This window comes from Thamnophis sirtalis, unplaced genomic scaffold, assembly GCF_051295495.1.
Source record: "Thamnophis sirtalis isolate CommonGarterSnake01/CBP01778 unplaced genomic scaffold, rThaSir2_p1.2 scaffold_5, whole genome shotgun sequence".
In the NCBI taxonomy this organism is placed as follows: domain Eukaryota; kingdom Metazoa; phylum Chordata; class Lepidosauria; order Squamata; family Natricidae; genus Thamnophis; species Thamnophis sirtalis.
The window spans coordinates 73,374,310-73,393,464 of record NW_028261385.1 but is presented as its reverse complement, the minus strand read 5'-3'; the positions used below and the strand labels follow the sequence as shown (position 1 = coordinate 73,393,464).

Here is a 19,155-nt window from a genome sequence, read left to right as displayed (position 1 = left end):
TCGCGTTTCTGGATTCTTTTGTGGAGAAATATATGATTATGTCCCTCGGGAGCTGTCGCTGTTCCGCTACCAACGAATTCTGGCGATAGATTTTCCAAATCTGCCAATCAAAGTTAAATCCCGGGCTTCCCACCACATGGCTGAGGGCTTCAACAAAGGTCTGTTTCAGATTCTCTCGCTCCTTTTCGCGGAATCCTCTGACTCTTATTGCGAATGCCTTCTTATTAAAGTTTATCATAACGAGCTGTTCTTGAGTGTCTCTAATTTTTTGTTGTAATATTTGAATATTAGTAGTCAAATTAGAATTAGCCTCCTCCAAACTTTCCAATTTATTCTCTATTTCAGTGGTATAATCTGACAGGGCAGACACGGCTGCAAACGTATTCGCCTTCATTTGGTCAATTTTAGACTTTAAATCACCATATAGCTCCAATACAAATTCCTTAATTTCTTGTTTAAAATCATTAAAGATTTGGAAAAAAAATTCCTGTGTTAAGAATTCTCCAGTAGAGGGCGTAGGAGACAAGGGCTGCGATTCCAGTGTAAATTCTTTAAGTTCCTTCACAGATTCTTTAGGCACATTTGTAGAGAGACGCTTCGATTTTGACCTGGGTGCCATTATAAATAAACAAATAAACAGCGCTTTCGCTCCCCTCTGTTTCCCCCCCCCCAAAAAAAAATTTTTTTATTTTGTTAAGGAGCGGTCTGCAGGAAGGTAAAACCAGCTATGTACATCCCCTATCAGTCACCAACGGAGAGAAATCGCCATTTTGAAGTCCGTTTAAACAAAGAAGCCTCTAAGACAAATGGTGCTGGTATTTAAGATAGTAATAAAAGCATAAATCTCACAGGAGTGGGACCCGCCCGTATTAATCCTAGCTTCAAACAACTTTGCTTTGTATTGGGGGGGGGGGCTTGCCTGTCTGGGGCTGCAAAAAAAAGCAGCTGAGAGGAACTGGCTGGAGATAAAAGCTCCGCTCACGCTGGATCTAATCTCTATCCACAGCCAAAAAAAAAAGGGAAAGGCTGTGAATTACGAATAGACCCTAGCACACAGAGCTACTCCCTGCCCCTTTCTTAGCCAAAAAGGGGTGATATCTATGATCTTATTTAGATATACAGACCAGATCTCTGAGAGGAGCTCGGTTGAGCCCTCCTCGGCAACAGGCTCCGCCTGAGAGTTGAAGTCCACAGGTCTTAAACAGCAATAGCACTTAGACTTATATACCGCTTCATAATGATTTATAGCACTAAAGTTGCCAAGGGTGGACAAACCTGCTACAGATAATTGTAGAGCAGTATTTTTGTTTCCAAATTTTGGGCAACTTTAAGATGCAAGCACTTTAACTCCCAGAATTCCCTAACTAGCATCTTAAAGTTACCAAGAATCTGGTTCTACCAGTAACAATCGGAGAGATAGGAAACAGGAAATTATAGATGTTGTGTTGCATACAAAAATATTTACAGCACTGAAATACATTATTTTGCAGACAAACTTTACAGGTGAGATACTCAAAGTGCTCACGCAAAGTTTATGCTTTTAGTTATAAGGTGGCATGGCTTATATTTAATTGCCTTATTTCCACAACAAGCTGAAATATATTGTGAATGGAGGTTACTGGAGGCAGGCATTCCCAAAGTGACCAACCATACTGACTTCAAAGTTCAATCAAATTCCTGGAGAGTTAATAAGTTAGCTCTGAGAGGTAAGTGAGCAGAGAGAGTAAATCTCAGGCTCCAATAATGTGCAGCCAAATAAATACTGTTTCAAACATTCTGGATTATATTTATCTATTTACTATATATTTTTCAACTAACTAGCCCCCTTTGCCATTCATTCTGGGTTGGCTAGAACGGACCAAATGCAATAAAATAAACTACTTGCTGCCCTATTGGTTGTCCTGATTTTTTGCAGATTTGATAACCCTGACTGACGATGAATTACTGTACAAGTGTTATATCTGTGGCATTCATTTTCATGTAGAGGAGAAAGGAAAAAAAGAAAAGAAAGGAAGGAAGGAGAGAAAGAAAGAAGAGGAAGAAGGGAGAGAGAAAAGAGAAAAAGGAAGTTAGGCAGAAAGAGAAGGAAAGGGAAGGAAGGAAAAGAAAGGAAGGGAGGAGAGAAAGAAGGAAATGAAGGCGGGGTAGAGAGAAAAGTTGGCAGACAGAAGCCGTAAAACCGCATAACGGAGCCCCCGCTGACGCCTCCTTTGGAGGCCTGTTTGCAGCCGGGAGGCCGGGCTTGGGGACGGAGGAGGAGTCATTCCTGGTAGCCTCGTCGACCAGGCTGCGGAGACGCCCATTTTCTTGAGTTGTTGGGCTGGTACCTGTCGGGCCGAGGCAGGGACCGGCGTGGCCCTCTCGAGGAGATGTCGTGGGCTTAGCGGGCGCCGCTGCAAGCCGAGGGAGGGCCGACACTGGGATTCTGCTTTCGTCCCATCCCGCCAAGCGACTCGGTCATGGCGGTGCGGGCGGCGCTGATGCGGGCGCTGATCATGGGGGCCCCGGGCTCTGGGAAAGGCACCGTGTCTTCCCGCATCGTCCAGCACTTCGCCCTGAAGCATCTCTCCAGCGGGGACATCCTGAGGGACAACATGAACAAGAAGACCGGTAAGGCAGGCGAGCAAGGATGCCAGTACATAAAGCGATCTATTTCAGAGACGGCAAAGTCGCTCTTATCTAGAAAGGCACAGAAATTCAACGGTCATATTTGTTATTCTAGCCAAGATGAGAGTGGGAAATGAAAACATGCTCTGGGCAAGCCTGGTTTATTGATTACCCTATTGTGCTAAGTCAAGGTTTATTGAATACTCGACGATTTGCCGAATATGGGAAGCCAGACGTTCAGCCCCTAGCCTAGTGTTAAATGTGAACCAAGCCCTGGTTGAGTCTACTTTTGAAAATCCTGAAAGAAGGGTTACAAAATAGTTGCAACACTTCCTAGAAGGAAAAGCTTGCAACTATGGTATAAAGCTTTGGTCTGCAGGTCTTGTAACAGTATTCTCTTCATGTGGATTTGGGGTTTTTATTTCTCCAGCATTTATTTATTCTATAACATATGGTATCCCTCTACCCTGGCAATGTATGTAACTGCCATCAATAATCCTTTTCCAACTATCATTAAATACCATACCAGTATTGAAATTGAATGGAAGTACAAGTGCTTTTATTAATGTACCAACTCTTCATTGCTCTCTGTTTTACTTTCACTGTTTCACCTCATTGAAGAACTTGAACCAAGCTCAGATGTTTAATAGATGAAGGACCAAGTCTGTGGCACAGCAAGTTGAAATTCACTGTAGTCCTCAGAGATCTACTTAGTTATATTAAGCATAGCTTAGTCATATTATTCTGCTGCTTGTAGTGCAAGTTATCAAACATCCTGAAGAGGCAATCTATGTGTGTACACTAGTGGTGGCTTGCAGGCGATACGCCCCGGTATACCATTCTGGTACGGTGCTCCGGAGGGCCCACCTGCCCGCCCGATCTGCTTTCTGGTCTTTTAAGTCTTCGGCGCTTCCACGCACGGCGCATACAGTGCCTGTGCAATGCCCTGCTGAGCAGCTGGAGCATCATGGAGGCTTGTGGAGGCGCTAATGTGGACACGGCCAGGCCCGGTACGGTTGGAACGGGATCCATAACCCACCACTGGTGTACACAGTGGAGGTATATTTAGCATGTTTTCTAGCATGTAGTATCTTAATATTTCAACCTGGCATGGAACACTGACAGATTCCATCATTGGGTGGAGAGAAGGCATCTCTAAATTGATTATACTATAATTTAAATCAGGACTGTACAACCTCGACAACTTTAAGATTTGTGGACTTCACTTCCCAGAATTCCCCAGCCAGCCTAGGAGTTGAAGTCCACAAGTCTTAAAGCTGCCAAGGTTGGAAACCCCTGATCTCAAGGGATTCGACTTCCTTTATACAAAATTTTTACCTAAATAGTCGATCTGATTTTGATCATCTTCTTAATATCTCAGGGATAACAACATTGGATAACTTATTTCTGGAAATGGATTCAGTTGCTAACATGGCGGTTGATCTGGGGCTGGAGCTTGTTGTTGTTGTTAGTTGCAAAGTCGTGTCCGACCATCGCAACCCCATGGATAACATTCCTCCAGGCTTTCCTGCCCTCTACCATCCTCTGGAGTCCATTCAAGCTCCCGCCTTCTGCTTCGGTGACTCCATCCAGCCACCTCTCTGTCATCCTCTTCTTCTTTTGCCTTCAATCTTTCCCAGCATTAGGCTCTTTTCCAGTGGCTCCTTCCTTCTCATTAGGTGGCCAAAGTATTTGAGTTTCATCTTCAGGAGCTGGCTTCTAAAGTATTAAATGGACTTATCAGTGTAAAGAGTCACACTGTTCAAAAATAGCATTGGAGATATACTTAATTGAAGATTGTCCTGGAAACAGAACATTATCAAATAAAGTCACTCTAGCCCAGTGTTTTTCAACCTTTTTTGTGCAAAGGCACACTTTTTTCATGAAAAAAATCACGAGGCACACCACCATTAGAAAATGTTAAAAAAATTTAACTCTGTGCCTATATTGACTATATATAAAGTAATTTTCCCACGGCACACCTTAAACTATGTCACGGCACACTAGTGTGCCGCGGCACAGTGGTTGAAAAACACTGCTCTAGCCACTACTGTTTGCTCAAAAACTAAGGAAGAGCAAAGACTAAGCTTGCCCTTCATCCCTGATTTAATAAGGAGTATCTACGGCTAAGAATGAATTGATTATGTATTTTAAAATACCTAAGAATGATTTAGCTTTATTCACAAGGTCTGAAAAAAAACAACACCCTAGGATAATGAGCCCTACATACCTGAGGTTTCCCAACTACACTTAATAGCAGCATCGTAAGCCTAATGTTAGCACCTAATAGCTTCTAATTCAATTAATACACTCCTTTCATTTCCTTACCTTATACCAGCTGGAAAAGAGGGGAACACTTTTACGGCATTATATGGAAAAGAAAATTTGCCCAAATCTAATATAGAACCTAATGTTAACCAGTTCCCTAGTTGGCCCTTTTTTTTCTTACATTAAATCATGTCTGAGATTCTCGGAGACTTGCTGGACAAGTTTTTTTTTAACAAGTTCTGAAATAGCAGGACTCATAAAACAGTTGAAGTCTAATAAACCTCAGATAATGATTTTATTGCTACCAAAGCCTTATGCCATAACTGGGAATAACGGACCTCTGTATTTTCTCCTCTGTTCATCTACATGGATTGTTATCATGCAAATGCACAACCACAGGGGTCTAATTTAGTTCAGGAAACAAGCACTCTATTTAGAGTGCTTGTTTATAAAGAAGGTACTTGTGAACTGTCTGCTATCCACCCATCAGCCTTGAAGCATAATAAGAAAGCTCTGTGCTAAAATCACAACAAATTGGCTGTCCGGATTAACTGTTAGAGCATAAAGAGGGATGTGCAAACTGGCTTTAGAGATGAACGCTATCCTCAACTACGTTCTGGTATGGCGACATTTGGCTGAAAAATAGTCATCTAAGACAGAATCTCCATTCCTTGTCTTAAGGTCTGCATTTGATTTCATTTCCAAAAGCAAAGTTGTGGAATAAAGTCATAAATTCTTTTATGATAGCCTGCTGCTGTTAATCCTTAATCCTTGTGAGAATGCCCATATAAAAGTTCATTGCAGTATGCAAGGCCATTATGCTAAACAGATCCCAACCCAAAAAACAGTACCGGTACTTCACTTTTAACATAGTATGAAAGCTTTATTTGGCAAAAATGCATGTGCATTTACTGTTTGGTGCTTAGATGGTACCTTACTGTTCTTTTGTCCTATTGCAAAGGGTCTCCTCTGAATTGTCCCAAGTGGCCCCACGTGCTCCTAATATAGTATTAAGGAGGGAGGCAGGATTGAATGAAATTGAGATAGGCTTTGCTTTATTGCATTCTGGTTGAATGCAAGGAATAGAATAGAAAGAAAGGAATAGAGCAAAGTAGCAAAAATTGCACTGTTATAGTTTTTCTCCTAGGCAAAACTGAAACTTTCTAATTGGTAATTTTCTAATTGTAAATTTCCAATTGATAAACACTTATTACATTCAAGCAATGTGCCCAAGATATGGAAACATAACTGGATCCTTTTGCTCAGAGTCAGCAAGATAGCTACACAACTGTCCCTGAACTGTCCCTAAACTCTGGAGAACCCTAACTTTAGCAAGAAAGCTACACAACTCTCCCCAGACTTTGGAGGACATTAACCTTAGCAACCTTTGCCTTCCTCTTTCCATCTGCTTTCACATCAATATTTCAATGGATTAGACTACTTAAACTCTGGAGGACATTAATATTAGCTAGATACAACTCTCCCTAAATTCTGGAGGGCACTAACCTTAGCAAGATAGCTCTGCATAGATAGCTATGCAGTTGACATAAACTCGGGAGGGCACTAACCTTAGCATGCTTTAATACACTTCTTACAGGGGTTCTTGGGGGCAGATACGAAATATTTCCTGAACTAAGGCTATGTCCTTATGGAGAATGGTCCATTAAAAACCATAATCTACTATATTATGTTTTACTATATTATGTTTTTTCATTACCCTTTTGATGAAGTGCCCAGGCAATTCTGATATGCTTTATATATAGTTTTCACCAGACCAGTATAATTCCATTTCTGTAAATATGGTCAAATTCCATTACACTGTTAGTAAAACCAGGCATTCCTTGATTTTATCCATGAACCATGATCTAGACATAAACTGTTTTATTTTGTTCTTCTGATTGTTGTATTCTGGTGAGTGACCATATTAAAGGTATGTACAGTATGTATCAGCGGTGGGTTCCAGCCAGTGTTACTGCTGGTTTGCTCATGTGCACACATGCACAATACAATGAAAATTGTTCTGTGCATGCACAGAACTCCAAAAAAAGATGGCGATGGTGGTGACTGGGGAACGGTTCAGTGGTGTGGGCAGCTTGGGTCGCTGCCGGTTCTGCGACCTAGGCCAGCATACCACTACCTGTTTGGCCGAATCGGTAGTAGGAACCCACCTCTGGTATGTATGTATCTTCCTTTTTATTGCATCAGTGTAGGTATCCCCATATCCATCCTTTTTAATGCATCAATTTAGTATTTGGGTAAGGATAAATTGTCCTGGAGAAAAATTATGTGGTTGCTCGGAGTCAAAAATAACTTGATGGCACATCTTAGTTTAGCACTGGAAATGTGCAAAGCATAAAGAGCAGTTCTGTTGAATTGGACCCAAATCCTACCCTGTTCAAACTTCCCAAGGAAATCATGGTTTGGCAGGCCTTCCGAGACCCAAGGAGTATGTGGATGTTGCTGATCTTTTAACTGGTTTTATGATTATTTTTAAGACTATTATCTGAATTGTTAGTTGATTGTAAGATGCTCTTTTATATATTGTAACAGTGTTTTTTATTTGTACCTTTCTAAGTGATGCTTAGAGAGACTGGTTGTGGTAGAGATTAAGGCATCAGGCTAGAAATTAGGACACTATGAGTTCTAGGGAAAAAGCTAGCTGGGTGACCTTGGGCCAGTCACTTTCTCTCAGCCCTAGGAAGGAGGCAATGGCAAGCTACTTCGGAAATCATGCCAAGAAAACTGCAGGAAAACTTGTCCAGGCAGCCTTAGACATGATTAAACATAAGGAAAAAGGTGGTGTTTAGAAATATGCAGTGTCTGAAATTAAGTTTGCCTCACAATTGATTGGTGTTGGGATGTTCTACTTTGTTTATAACGTTTCCAATTGAACAGATAGTGGAATCTGTTTATCTTTTGAGCATCATTCTCTGAAGTGTTTTGCCTAACAGCCTAAATGGGTTCGAATCCCAGTAGGGTATGACTAGCTGGCAAGAGCTAAAGAGCTTGAAATAGATCTATATTAGTCTCCCTTTATTTCTTTGTCTGTAAATATAAATTTAACATGCCTAAATGTATTATATTGTACAGAACCAGGATATATAAAGGCTCATGCTTAACCTGCAAAGCCTAAGTTTTCTAAATTAACCACTGTGATGACTTAACACTACAATAATCCATTAATCTGTGATCTATTAATCTATAATCCATATTAGAAAGATGGGTTGTACGGAATTTGACAAATGACTTGTCTCATATCTTGAATTGTGTTTACGAGAACAATTTCCATAATATTATAGCATGGTGAAACAGACTTGAGATTATTTTGAAATACTATAACCGTATTTTTCCACAATGAATCTATAAGCCGTACAGGTAGTCCTCAACTTACGACCACAATGAACCCCAACATTTCTATTACGTGAAACATTCATTGAGTTTTGTCTCATTTTACAACTTTCCCTGCCACAGTTGTTAAGTGAATTTGGCTTCTCCATTGACTTTGCTCCTCAAAAGGACACAGAAGGTCACCTGACTCCAGGACTGCAACAGTAATAAATATGAACCTGTTGCCAAGCATCCAAATTTCGATCACATGACCCCAGGGATGCTGCAAAGGTCGTAAGTGTGAAAAACAGTCATAAATCACTTTTTTCAATCCCCTTGTAACTTCAAACAGTCACTAAAGTCGAGGACTGCCTGCGATATTAATAGGGAGGAAAAAACGGCCTGAAATATGAATATGTGGAACAACCCAAAGTGATAGATATGTACTGGATTACTTTTTAGATTTCTAAGGACTCATAAAGTCAATAAAAGATATTCCCTGTTATTTGGATTGCAGAATTTCCTCTGCATGCCCTGAAGGCATCTAGCCAGTTTAAATAGCTTCAAGTTCATATAAGTTAAACATTTACTTGTACCGACACTTAAAGGTTAGTGTCAGTGACTTCGCTGAGTTTAAAGTCTTGCTGTTCCCAGAGCATGTTAGCAGCTGCAGAAAGTGTGTTTAAGTAATAGAGAAGGAACGCAAGGGAGCACAGATTGAGACTATTCTTCTTAGGGCAGAAGTTATTTGCTTGAACAATTCATGAGTGCTCCTTTCTCTATAAACAATGAGATTTTCAAGTTCTGTTTTGTGAAAGATTATCACATAGGAAATAGAAAATGAGGGAAATGATTACTGTTCATAATTTAATATGTGCTTCAATGGTTAGATGGCCTAGGCTAGTGATGGCTAACCTTTCCGAACCAAGTGCACAAAGTGCGTGTGCGCCCGAACCTCCAAAATACAAAGTGCACGTGGCTCCATGCATCTGCCTCACCCTGCGCATGTGTCTTGCTCCGGGCACGCATGTCGCCCCATGCATGTGCCCCATGCAAGTTCCCCACCCCATGAATGCGAATGCCCTGTGTATGTGCCGTGTGCCCTGCATGTTTCCCACCCCCTTGTACGCACGGATGCGCCCCCTGCACTTGTCTTACCCCGTGCATGCCCCCCACATGAACCTCGCTCCCTGCACATGCCCAGTTCCCTGCATGTGCACCCCACACCCTGTCTTCCGTGCATGTGTGGCAGAGACCCAATGACAAGCAGGCTGGCAGGAGGTATGCATGCATACATGGCAGAGCTGAACTGGGGTGACAGCTTGGGTACCCACAGAGAGGGTGCTGGGTGCCACCTGTGGCACATGTGCCATAGGTTTACCATCACGGGCCTAGACATTGGTTGTTGAACATAGATCTTTTTAACATTTATATTTTATTGTATTCTACTAATCTAAATGAAATGTTAATATATAATGCTAATCCATGTATGATATGCCATACACTAAATAATAATAATACTAAAAAATATCTGTTCCTTTTATTTGACAAAGTCCCTACCTTATGCTAGGAGTTTGAATAGTACATGATGGCTTAGATGCTAATTCCAAGGTTATATTTACATTTTTGAAAATTCAGTATATTTTAAAAATTAAACTTACACTCGGTAAGAAACACCTCTTTGTTCAGGGAAATGTGCCCTCAAGAATTTATGTGTGAGATTATTGGGTGCACTTCTTGCTCTTCGCTATTGAAGCATCATACTAAGTTGCCTGACTCCTTCTGTTGGTAGAAGCAACTAAATACGCAGGCAGCTTCCCAGCTGCGTCGTTTGTCTTACCTTTATCATTTGTTTAATGTTTCTTTCAAATTGGAATCCTTGGTTTCTTGATTTCCCGAAAAAACAGAATCGGAAGCAAATGATAAAGTTAAATCTGAAATTACGCAGTTAAAAATAAACAGTGACAGAGTGGGAAGGCATGTTATTTGAAAGTAAATGTAATGTAAACATGTAATACGTAGATATTACCAGTATTATGGCAGCCAGTTTGCAAGTGTGGTTGTATAGTCTAGGCTTCCTCTACAATCACTAAATCCCGAAGTAAACCACAATAATTCATTAGCACCTTACTTGATCTACCAGTGTTTATTTAGAAGCCAAAATCATCCCAAGTTGTGGAATACTTCCAAACCAAGCTGCATGGCCATAAACAACCTTAAGAGCCTACTAAGTACTTGATCTGGAAAACATCCAATGAAAGAAAATGGAAATTTAATGAAGTGACTTGAACGGGGCAGCAGATAGAATTGAACAGCCCATAAATGTAAAAGGAGAGGGAATGAATGAATTAGCTATAGGAGCCAAAAAGCAAAGATTTCAGTTACAGAAGGAAAGAGGAACAAGAAGATATCTGTCATCCATAAATACTGAAACTCAAAAAAGAGTTAATAATTTGAGGAATGCTTATTTTGAGCAAGAATACAGTTTGATTTTGGTTTTGCAAGAAGATATATTTGAGGGAGGTGGCTGTATTTCTTTAACCTTTACTGAATATGCTCATCAGTGTGATATGACCCTTTAGGTGTAGTTTATAATAAGACCTGATTCTCTGGGGAAAACGTATTATTATTTTTTTATTGTTCATTTCCGCACCAATAAAAGATGAATGTTTAGAGCAAAACAAAACAAAACTATAATACAATTGCAAGCAAGATCCCACCTCATTAAGGTTTTTCTGTTCATTCTTGCTTCCACAGAAATTGGCATACTGGCTAAGTCATATATTGAAAAGGGGCAATTGATTCCTGATGACGTCATGACCCAGCTGATGCTAAGTGAGCTGAAAATACTAGACCAGAACCATGTGCTGCTGGATGGTGAGAGCTTGCATTGTACCCTTTTTGTAAATGAAAGGCAGTTAGTTTCCAGCTAGTGAATCCTGTATGCTAAACATAGGATGTTGGTTGATGATAAGGTATTGGCATGAATCAAGACTGACTTGAAGGCACACACACACGTATATCCAAGTTGGATTCTTAAGCATGGGCTATAAAAGAGCTTGGATCCAATCATAGAAAAAAGATACAAAAGAAAAGTGCCAACATTTATATTACCAGAGCTTTGTTAAAGTCACTTCAAGCCCTTGATACATTTTTATCTGGATCAACTTGAGGGGCTTATTATAAAATTATCTCATAATAATTTGACACCTTCTGAGCTATATAAATCAAGATGAAACAATGGCAGAGGAAGGCAATGGAAAGGAATATAATGTCTCTCGGGAATCCTAAATTCTTTCTTTGATACCTGTTCAAGCAAGAGATAAAGCTTCATTGCCTAATTAAATGGTGTAGGGCAGTGTTTCTCAACCTTGGCAGCTTGAAGATGTCTGGACTTCAACTCCCAGAATTCCCCAGCCAGCATTTGCTGGCTGGGGAATTCTGGGAGTTGAAGTCCAGACATCTTCAAGTTGCCAAGGTTGAGAAACACTGGTGTAGGGACTGTCATTTAGACAGCTAAAATAAGCTGTCTACTCCAACTTTTTCCCAAGTTAGGAAGCTTTCCAGTTACATGGCCTTTGACTGTCATGATTTCTTAAACAGTGTGGTTATCATTGAGAATTCTGCAACACTTGACAAAATAGTCCACGTGAGATAAGGCCCCAGATTGTGATTGTTTTAAAGGATGAAAAAAGCACCTTCTTTTGAATTCTGAAGTACATGCTTAGCAAACATAATGGATATTGGTTAAATATAAACGTGTTCTCCAATATACCAAGGAGGAGGTGGATTTTGAGAGCTGGTTAGATCCGACAGTGGTTTAATTGAGTTTTAGCTGAAATGAAGTGTTATATAGAAACTATCAGGATACTGTATTTTAAATGAAATGATGCAGTGCTATATGGAAATCTTCCAAAATATATCAATTTTGACACTTGAGTGTCAATGTTTCCAATTAATTAACAGGCCAAGCCATACTCAGTAAGAGAAAAGTGGCGGTAAGTTAGCCATAAGCATCGACAGATATGTAAGCCTGGTGCGTCTTGCCCAAACAGAACCCAAGTCAGAAAGGTAGACTAAAAAGTTATTCCTTATTTATGTACACAAGCTAAGAGGGCACCTCATCCATTTGAAGAGCCCCTTAGAAAAGTGGAGAATCAATAAAGGAGAATATCTGTAACTCAGGGTTGAAATGGGAGGGGGTGGTGGTCCTTGGTGCTCTTCAAGGTTGCTTGTTTTCTTGGAAATGTTTCATTACCCAAACTAGATAGCATCATCAGATAATGTTATCTAGCTTGGGTAATGAAAAGTCTGTAAAAGTCTAAACCGAAGCTGTGGAGAATCACTTTAACTTGAATCACTTCAATTATACACGGCTTGGAGTGAGATCTTTTGCTGGTTAATATCATTTGATGTATCTCTGATGCCGCACGCATGTAGCATATAACTTCCCATAATTTCTTGGTATGCACTTCTAAATGGTCATTTGCATATTCAGAAGGTCTCGTCTTATAAATGAGATTGCAAGTTACTAAAGTTCAAGTCCATGTGCGTGAAAAGAGAATCCTCACCCTTGGCAAGTTTGAACCCGTTCTCTTATCAGGCTGTACTTGCGTAGCTTTCTTTGTTCCTTCAAGAACTAGCAACATTAATCAAAGAAACATTAAAGAGCTAAAACATTTTATTAAAGATTAAATATTCATGGACTAAAAACAAAGAACTAGAAAAATGAATCAGAGGCAGCCAGTTTGGTTCCACCACAAAACCGCGGTAGACAAAAGCGCGCTCGACGTAAGCACGTACGTGACGTCATCACAGCGCGACGAAAACATCGCACTGTGATCGATAAATGTAAAAATAAAGCGAAAACCTTACCCTAACCCCCCCAAACCTAACCCTAAACCTAACCCTAACCCTAAGCCTTAACCTAAGCCTAAATCTAACCCTAAACCTAACCCTTAACCTAACGCTAAACCTAACGCTAACCTTTAACCTAATGCTAAACGTAACCCTAATGCTCTAAACCTAACCCTAACCCTTACCCTAACCCTAAACCTAACCCTTACCTTTATGTGAATCGGCTTGCTTTAATTTTATTTTTATTTCAATTTTTAATTTTTTTCGTCGCGCTGTGATGACATCAAATGCGTGCTTTCGTCGAGCGCGCTTTTGTGGACTGCGGTTTTGACGGGTCACGGCCAGTTTAGTCTAGGGATTAAGGCACAAAGCTTGAAAGCAGAAGACTGTGAACAAGTACCACCTTAGTCATGAAGGCCAGCTGGGGGATTTTGATCCAATCATTCACTCTTAATCCAACCCACCTCACAGGGCTGCTGTTGTGGAGTAAATAAGAGGAAGAAACTGTGTTAAATATGCTCACTGCCTTGAGTTTTAGAATAGAATAGAATAACAAGAGTTCGAAGGGACCTTGGAGGTCTTCTAGTCTAACCCCCTGCCTAGAGCCAAGGTGGCGCAGTGGTTAAATGCAGCACTGCAGGCTACTGCTAGATCAGCAGGTCAGCGGTTCAAATCTCACCGGCTCAGGGTTGACTCAGCCTTCCATCCTTCCGAGGTGGGTAAAATGAGGACCCAGATTGTTGGGGGCAATATGCTGACTCTCTGTAAACCGCTTAGAGAGGCCTGAAAGGCCTATGAAGCGGTATATAAGTCTACTGCTATTGCTTTAGACAGGAAATCCTATACCATTTCAGACAAATAGTTATCCAATATCTTCTTCAAAACTTCCAGTTTTGGAGCATTCACAACTTTTGGAGGCAAGTTGTTCCACTGATTAATTGTTCTAACTGTCAGGAAATTTCTCCTCAGTTCTAAGTTGCTTCTCTCCTTGAGCACCCATTGCTTCTTGTTCTACCTCAGGTGCTTTGGAGAATAGTTTGAGTCCCTCTTCTTTGTGGCAACCCCTGAGATATTGGAACACTGCTATCATGTCTTCTGTAGTCCTTCTTTTCATTAAACTAGACATACCCAGTTCCTGCAACCATTCTTCATGTTTTAGCCTCCAGTCTCCTAATCATCTTTGTTGCTCTTCTCTGCACTTTTTCTAGAGTCTCCACATCTTTTTTACATCATGGTGACCAAAACTTAATGCAGTATTCCAAGTGTGGCATTATAAACTGGTATTAACACACTTTACATGATCTTGATTCTACCCCCGTTTATGCAGCCTAGAACTGTGTTGGTTGATGCAGCCTAGAAAACAAAAACTGTGTTGTTTATAAAAATAATAAAGGTGGGATATAAGCAAACAAAATTAATCACTGAAAACATTAATCAAAGAACACCCCCCACCCCACCCCTCAGCTGCTGCCATCAGCCTAACTGGGCTCCAACTTACTGACAGCTCATTTCTGTACCTTTAGCTATTTGCAATAGCATTTTGTTTTTTCACAGGCTTCCCCAGGACTGTCCCACAGGCTGAATCGCTGGATAAGGTGTGTCCAATTGACACCGTGATTGTTTTAGATGTGCCTTTTGAGACCATCAAGCAACGTCTGACTGCACGCTGGATTCATCCTGCTAGTGGCAGGGTGTACAATCTTGAATTCAACCCTCCCAAAATCTCCGTAAGTTCTGCCTATATCTAGTGCAGTTGTGCAAAAACAAATATGGAAAGCTATCTGCTGTTCATGAATGTCCACTAACTTGTACATCGAATCTCATCATTTCCAGCCAGCTGCTGAGCTTGGCAAATGTGTGCTAAATGTTGACTGATTCTCTTTGTTGCTAAAAAAAAAAAGAAATCATTTAGAGTGTAATCAAAATAGAGTTGCATTGTCTTTAAATATTTCTGTGAGGTACCCTGGGATTAGAATTGCTTCTGTTGGGCTGACATGATATAACGATATCTGGAAAACTATGTTTAGTTGGAAAATTGCTCATTTTTCAATAATCACAATGTAGGGACATAAATTGGCACTTTTCACTTCCAGAAACTGTATGCTATTGGTACTTAAAAAGAAAATAGAAGTATCAGCCTGCTGGGTCAAGAAGCTTTTGATGCTGGGCCTCAGGCTTAAAAATAAAAGTCATTTAAAAATGGCTGAAATAAACTAACATGATATTTCAGTTATTATTTTTTAACAATATTCCTTTGGGGATTTTGTGGAGATCTTCTTAAAATGTTGCAGATGCTATAGGTCAGCCTGCTGAGAGTATCATATTATTTTTAAAATTGTTAATTAAAAGGCAGAGTAAGAATTGGTAGTGATGACATTTGAGCAATATTTTCATTAAGAGTATTTTAATCAGACTGTCAATAGCTTTTATATTCTTTAAAGTGACAGAAAATCTAGAAACAGACAATTTACCTTATAGGTATGTCAGCAATGCCTCCATAAAGCCATTCTAGTTCAGTCCATAACTTGGATTTTTCCAGTTTTGTTTTTATATTCTTGTACACACAATAATAGTATCTTATAGAAATCAGCAGTGATCAAACTTTGTAAAAATAGTAACAATGTTAGCACGCATTAAGAAAGATTGGACACATCTTTTTTCAAAGATCAGGTCATACAATACAGCCTTTTAATTGCCATAGAAACTGACATTGTCTCCTGCCTAATATTTTAAATCTGTCTCTTAATTGCTGAAGAGATTTCTTGGACTATTGCATGGGTGCTGAATATTAATTTATTAAATATAAAGAATACCGCCTGGTACATGAGGTGCTAACTTCCGTGATAAAAATGTAGGCAGTAGTAGTAGCTTACAGCATAATTCAAAAACCAGAGAGCATGCAGATTCCATAGAAGAAAACTCATAGGTGTATAAACTGCTATTGTTCATAATAGGAGACTTTCCTTTTCCCACAAAAAGGGCCATGATGATCACACAGGGGATCCTCTTGTTCAGCGTGATGATGATAAACCGGAAACGATTATGAAGAGATTGAAATCTTATGAAGCAGAAACTAAACCTGTTCTGGAGTATTACCGGTAAGCACATTTCAATGTGCAATATTTAGTTTTAATACTTTCCCTTTAACATCTCTGCAACAACTTAAGGATGTTTCAGATGTGCTACGCAAACAGTGAGAAAGGAAGCCTTAACATGGATTGTTGTCTTCCAAGTCATGGGGTAGCCTAGGAGAAAACAAAGAAGCTGTTATGGAGTCCGTGTTTACATCTGAATCTGTATAACTAAGAACTAATTAAAGTGAGATTAAGTTTGCTTACGATCATATAGGTACATCTCATGACTGTATTTTGATTTAGCACTCCTGTAATCCTTTAAGGTTTTGCCTGCATGCTCTATTATGAAAAATAATGTTACTATCTCCTGCCTTTGCACTCTTACCAATAGCTCTTCCTCCATGCTCACATTTGAGCCACCATGCAGTCACATGACCATGAGGCGGGATGGCCCTCAGAACTTCAGAATGGCTACCTTTGGGGGAGTCCATTTGTAACTTTCTAAGGTCAATAAGTCACCAGTTATAAATCAAGGAATTGTTGTGAATTTAGGTATCTGTTCTTTTTTGTTGCTGTGTCCATTCTGAGTGAGTTAGAATTAAAAGAGGAAAAATGCCCAGTGGCCTAGAGAATAAAGGATATTGAAAATGAAACAAACATGACAAGACATATTCCTGTCATTTCATAACTGGGATGAGAGAGGATACATTTAAGGAATGTGTCTTTCTTAGGGAAGTTTTCTGTGACATAGGAGTATGCTGTAGGAAATTTTAGAGTAGGAGTCTCTAACATTTCCTGTTTTGTGGACGGGGTGGAAGAGAGAGGGAATGATTCCATGCAGGCAGTGGATCACATTCTCGCACACACAGCTCCATTAATGCATCTGCCATTCGGACAAATGGAGTTTCCCGCACGAGTGCCACCACTTGCTCAAATGGAACTTCTTGCATAAGTACCTGCCACTTGTGCAAATGGAACTGTGGTGCTCACCCATCACTTGCGTAACCACAGCCCGGGGATTGGGGACCCCTGCTTTAGAGTCAAATCAATCCTGTTATGGAGTTGCTTGGATTTGTGTAGCACCAAAACAATATTGCATGAATACTGTGTTCTGGGAACCAAAACAGGACTTGGCCAATGGTTATAGTAACGTCCGTCATTTCCTAACCAGCCCCTGCAAGACGATTGCTACTGAGAAATGGTTATCTGTTATTATTTATTGGTTATCAACTGCTCACTGAGATAATAGCTTTATGACGGTATCTTGTATTTTTATTCTCCCAATGTTGCTGGTTACGCCATCAGCAGGGATGTTTTCAGCTGTTGTTTATTATTTTACTGATGATTAAAGTTACACTTTGCCTTTCTGTTTAGAAAAACAGTCAAGATGGTTTGCAGCCATTAAAATATATCTTAGAAAACACAATCATAAAATTGCTTGAAATGAAATACCATTAAAGTTTGCAAAAGAAACAGATTTTTGGCTGTTTTCCTAAACCTTGGGAGAGAAGACTAAACACAGCCCTTAGGGAGGGAATGCCTTCGTCATCTGGAAGCTCAACACATGCTAAATAATCCAGTTTCTGACCGCAAGGTCATCTTCAAATGTCTGTCTCCTGCTGAGCCAAGTAACATGTCCCAAGTATAGACTTCAAGCACAGAATAAGAATTGATAATTATATTAAGAAAGCAATATAGCCTGACAGGTCCACTATGAATGAAACGGTAGGCTTGAAGTAAGGGAAGGCCAAAAGAAAACATGGAAACAGCTTGTAAAGCTGAGGGAGGTTAGGGTTAAGAACTGCTGCATGGTCATGTGATCAAAATGCAGCTGCTTGGCAACTTTATGACGGTTGCCATATTTAGGGGGGGTCATGTGATCACCTTTTGCAATTTTCTGACAAGCAAAGGGGAAGCCATATTCAAATAACAAGCATGTTATTAACAACTGTTAGCAGTGTTACAGTATTTGAGGAGCTGCCACAAAGAAGAGAGGGTCAACTTATTTTCCAAAGCACCAGGAGGCAATACAAGAAACAATGCAGGGAAACTAATCAAGGAGAGAAGCAACCTGGAATTAAAGAGAAACTTCCTAACAGTGAGGACAATTAACCAGTGGAACAGCTTGCCTTCAGAAACTGTGGGTGCTTCATCACTGGAGATTTTTAAGAAAAGACTGGACAGCCATTTGTTTGAAATGATATAGGGTCTCCTGCTTGAGCTGAGGGGGGGGGCTGGATTGGAAGAACCCCCCAAGGTCCTTTCCTGCTCTATTCTAATTAACTGCAGTGATTCACTTAACAGCTGTGGCAAGAAACGTTGTCAAATGAGGCAGAACTTGCTTAACAAATGTTTCACTTAGCAACAGAAACTTTGGGCTCATTTGTGGTCACAAGTCAAGGACTACCTGTATGCAATTTATAAGTTTGTATACATGTAGCCTAGAATCTTGCTTTTTTTTTGGTCCAATTGATCTCCCATACTAGACTCTCAGAACCTAAGACTTGAAAGAAAAACTGTTAATATGCAAATAACAAATGTGCCTCTTGTCTTCTCTCTAGCCAAAAAGGAGTGCTGGAATCTTTTTCTGGAACAGAGACCAACAAAATCTGGCCTCATGTTTATCGTTTCCTCCAAACGAAGCTGCCTGAAGTGAGCCAGAAGGGGACTGCTACTGAAAGCTGAACATGATTCGTTTTACTAATACATCTAAACTACTAATATATGGCTAAATATCCAGTTTCTAGCAATCTTTGGAATCATAAAAAATCAGGAACAGACTGGTGGAATTATGAGCTTGATATACAGCTGTCTGAAATCTCTAAAATGACCATGTTTTAGTTCTGTGCCAAACTCTGGTAGGATGATTGGCTGCTAGTTTTTTGTACTGGGTATTTCTAGATTTTATAAAATGTATTTTAATAATAAACTCATTTTTATCAACATGTAGTTAAAATATCCATGGAGTTTGTCAAGAAAAAGATAGCAGATTAAAATCAATCCCATTTTGAGAATTGACACA

At 40.0% G+C, this 19,155-nt stretch overlaps 1 protein-coding gene across 1 annotated transcript; it reads left to right on the top strand.

Annotated features, from left to right (window-relative positions):
* The first annotated feature begins 2,300 nt into the window (after positions 1-2,300).
* On the top strand, positions 2,301-19,089 carry AK3 (adenylate kinase 3). Its single transcript, XM_014062335.2, has 5 exons — positions 2,301-2,610; positions 10,960-11,079; positions 14,614-14,786; positions 16,039-16,157; positions 18,695-19,089. The coding sequence occupies exons 1-5, from the start codon at positions 2,460-2,462 to the stop codon at positions 18,816-18,818; spliced, it is 687 nt and encodes a 228-aa protein (XP_013917810.1). The 5' UTR covers positions 2,301-2,459; the 3' UTR covers positions 18,819-19,089.
* Positions 19,090-19,155: the final 66 nt, after the last annotated feature.